General features: G+C 49.3%; 1 protein-coding gene across 1 annotated transcript in view; it reads left to right on the top strand.

Moving 5' to 3' along the window:
- Positions 1 to 2,195, top strand: part of LOC133622408 (major histocompatibility complex class I-related gene protein-like) — a 13,139-nt gene extending 10,944 nt beyond the window's left edge. The window contains exons 2-4 of the mRNA XM_072913577.1: positions 960 to 1,268; positions 1,434 to 1,513; positions 2,142 to 2,195. Coding sequence (XP_072769678.1) covers positions 960 to 1,268; positions 1,434 to 1,513; positions 2,142 to 2,195 — 443 coding nt within the window. The remainder of the gene's footprint in view (positions 1 to 959; positions 1,269 to 1,433; positions 1,514 to 2,141) is intronic.
- The last annotated feature ends 289 nt before the right edge of the window (positions 2,196 to 2,484 follow it).

Below are 2,484 nucleotides of genomic sequence, written 5' to 3' on the forward strand. Positions count from 1 at the left end.
CCATCAACATCATCTCTCCATCTTTACCTCCATCCACACCTTCTCTCCATCTTTACCTCCATCCACACCTTCTCTCCATATTTACCTCCATCCACACCTTCTCTCCATATTTACCTCCATCCACACCTTCTCTCCATCTTTACCTCCATCCACACCTTCTCTCCATCTTTACTTCCATCTACACCTTCTCTCTATCTTAACCTCCGTTCTCATTTTCTCTCCATCTTTACCTCCATCCACACCTTCTCTCCATCTCTACCTCCATCCACACCTTCTCTCTATCTTAACCTCTGTTCTCATCTTCTCTCCATCTTTACCTCCATCCACCCTTCCTCTCCATCTTTACCTCCTTCCACACCTTCCCTCCATCTTTACCTCCATCCACACCTTCTCTCCATCTTTACTTCCATCCACACCTTATCTTCATCTTTACCTCCATCCACACTTTCTCTCCATCTCTACCTCCATCCACACCTTCTCTCTATCTCTACCTCCATCCACACCTTCTCTCCATCTCTACCTCCATCCACACCTTCTCTCTATCTTAACCTCTGTTCTCATCTTCTCTCCATCTTTACCTCCATCCACACCTTCTCTCCATCTCTACCTCCATCCACACCTTCTCTCTATCTTAACCTCTGTTCTCATCTTCTCTCCATCTTTACCTCCATCCACCCTTCCTCTCCATCTTTACCTCCTTCCACACCTTCCCTCCATCTTTACCTCCATCCACACCTTCTCTCCATCTCTACCTCCATCCACACCTTCTCTCTATCTTAACCTCTGTTCTCATCTTCTCTCCATCTTTACCTCCTTCCACACCTTCTCTCCATCTTTACCTCCTTCCACACCTTCTCTCCATCTTTACCTCCATCCACACCTTCTCTCCATCTTTACCTCCATCCACACCTTCTCCCCACGTTGTCTTCTGTTCACACGTGACATCACTTCCTGTGCAGAGCTTCCAGAGGTGTTCCTCCTCCAGAAGACGCCATCCTCTCCAGTCACCTGCATGGCGACAGGTTTCTACCCCGACTTAGCCGACCTGTTTTGGAGGAAAGACGGCGAGCAGATCTTCGAGGACGTGGAGCACGGAGAGCTGCTCCCCAACCACGACGGAACCTTCCAGATGTCGGTGGAGCTGAAAGTGGAGGTGACGGCCGAGGTGGAGGGCAAGTACGAATGTGTGTTCCAGCTGTCTGGCGTCAAGGAGGACCTGGTCACCAAGCTGGAGAGAAGAAGCATCCTGAGCAACGCAAGCCATGAAGGTGAGAAAGACACATTTAGTTGGAGATGTTTCCCATCACAAGTCCACCTGTCACCATTATTGATCCATGTCACCATGACAACGCTTGACGTCTGCATGCAAAGTAGTCATGAAGGTTTCCTCTTCATGCTTTGTCACTCCACTTGTGCTTTTTTGCTCTCCACAGCCAACTGGAGCGTCGCCCTCGCTGCCACGGCGGCGGTCGTCGCTGTGGCGGCCGTCCTGGCGGCCATCATCATCGTCATGGTCAGGCGTCACAGAAACAGACAAGGTGAGGGACACCAATGTCCTCCGTCTTCTTCTTCTTCTTCTTCTTCTTCTCGGTCCAGGCCGTGAGTTGATGCTTTCATCCGGGCTGCATGTTTTAGTTGCCTTCCAGCCAAACACTCAAAGATCCACAGAGACAGAGCGCACACTCTCACATAGAAACACGTGAGGAAAAAGTCCATTTCACCTTGTTTCACTTTCATTTCAGCACAGTACGATCCAGCTCGTAAGTAAAACATCTTTTCTTTGAGCCGCAAGAAACAAAGCCGTGGTGAAGCGTCACCCACATGGAGGTCTGATGTGGACCTTTGTTACAAGTTTAGCCTGAAAATCCCAACTTGAGCTGACTCCTTCACAATAAAAGACCCTCCTGTGAGCACACGCAATACAAAGTGTGGCATATCTCACGTTTGTCATGAGTCCTCATGATGAGGATCAGCCAAATGAGACCTCAAGTGTGCTGACTCATCAAGAAGGTATCCTAGTCAGGAAGTAGAAGAGCAGCACTCTGCTTCTTCATGTTTCCAAGTCACACCTCAAAGATCTGATGTGAGTGACGAGGCACCTTCTGGATGTTCTTCCTTCACCGTTTGCGTTTGTCCCGCAGCTCGCCACGGCGGCGTGGAGCTCTCCGAGAGGGTGGCGGCTGAAGGCTGAGTAAGTCTGCACCTCCAAATGTTCTTGTGTGAAGATGATGTTCAACTTGCTTCTGTTGGGAATGTGCTGAGTCATCTTCTTCCTTCAGGATGCTTTGTGCACTGGAACACAGAGAGATGTCTCCATCGCTGAGGGACGTCATGGAGATGTGCTTTGTTCTTCATCCCACTGCTCCTCACGCTATTCCATCTACTCTTCTTTGGCCGTTAAAATACTTTCAACATCAAACGTTGGTGGCTAGAAAATCATTCGGGGCTCACGTTTCATGGCCTTGACATCATGACGAGGATTTC

The sequence above is a fragment of the Nerophis lumbriciformis genome, linkage group LG07 (genome assembly GCF_033978685.3).
Source record: "Nerophis lumbriciformis linkage group LG07, RoL_Nlum_v2.1, whole genome shotgun sequence".
NCBI classification, from domain to species: domain Eukaryota; kingdom Metazoa; phylum Chordata; class Actinopteri; order Syngnathiformes; family Syngnathidae; genus Nerophis; species Nerophis lumbriciformis.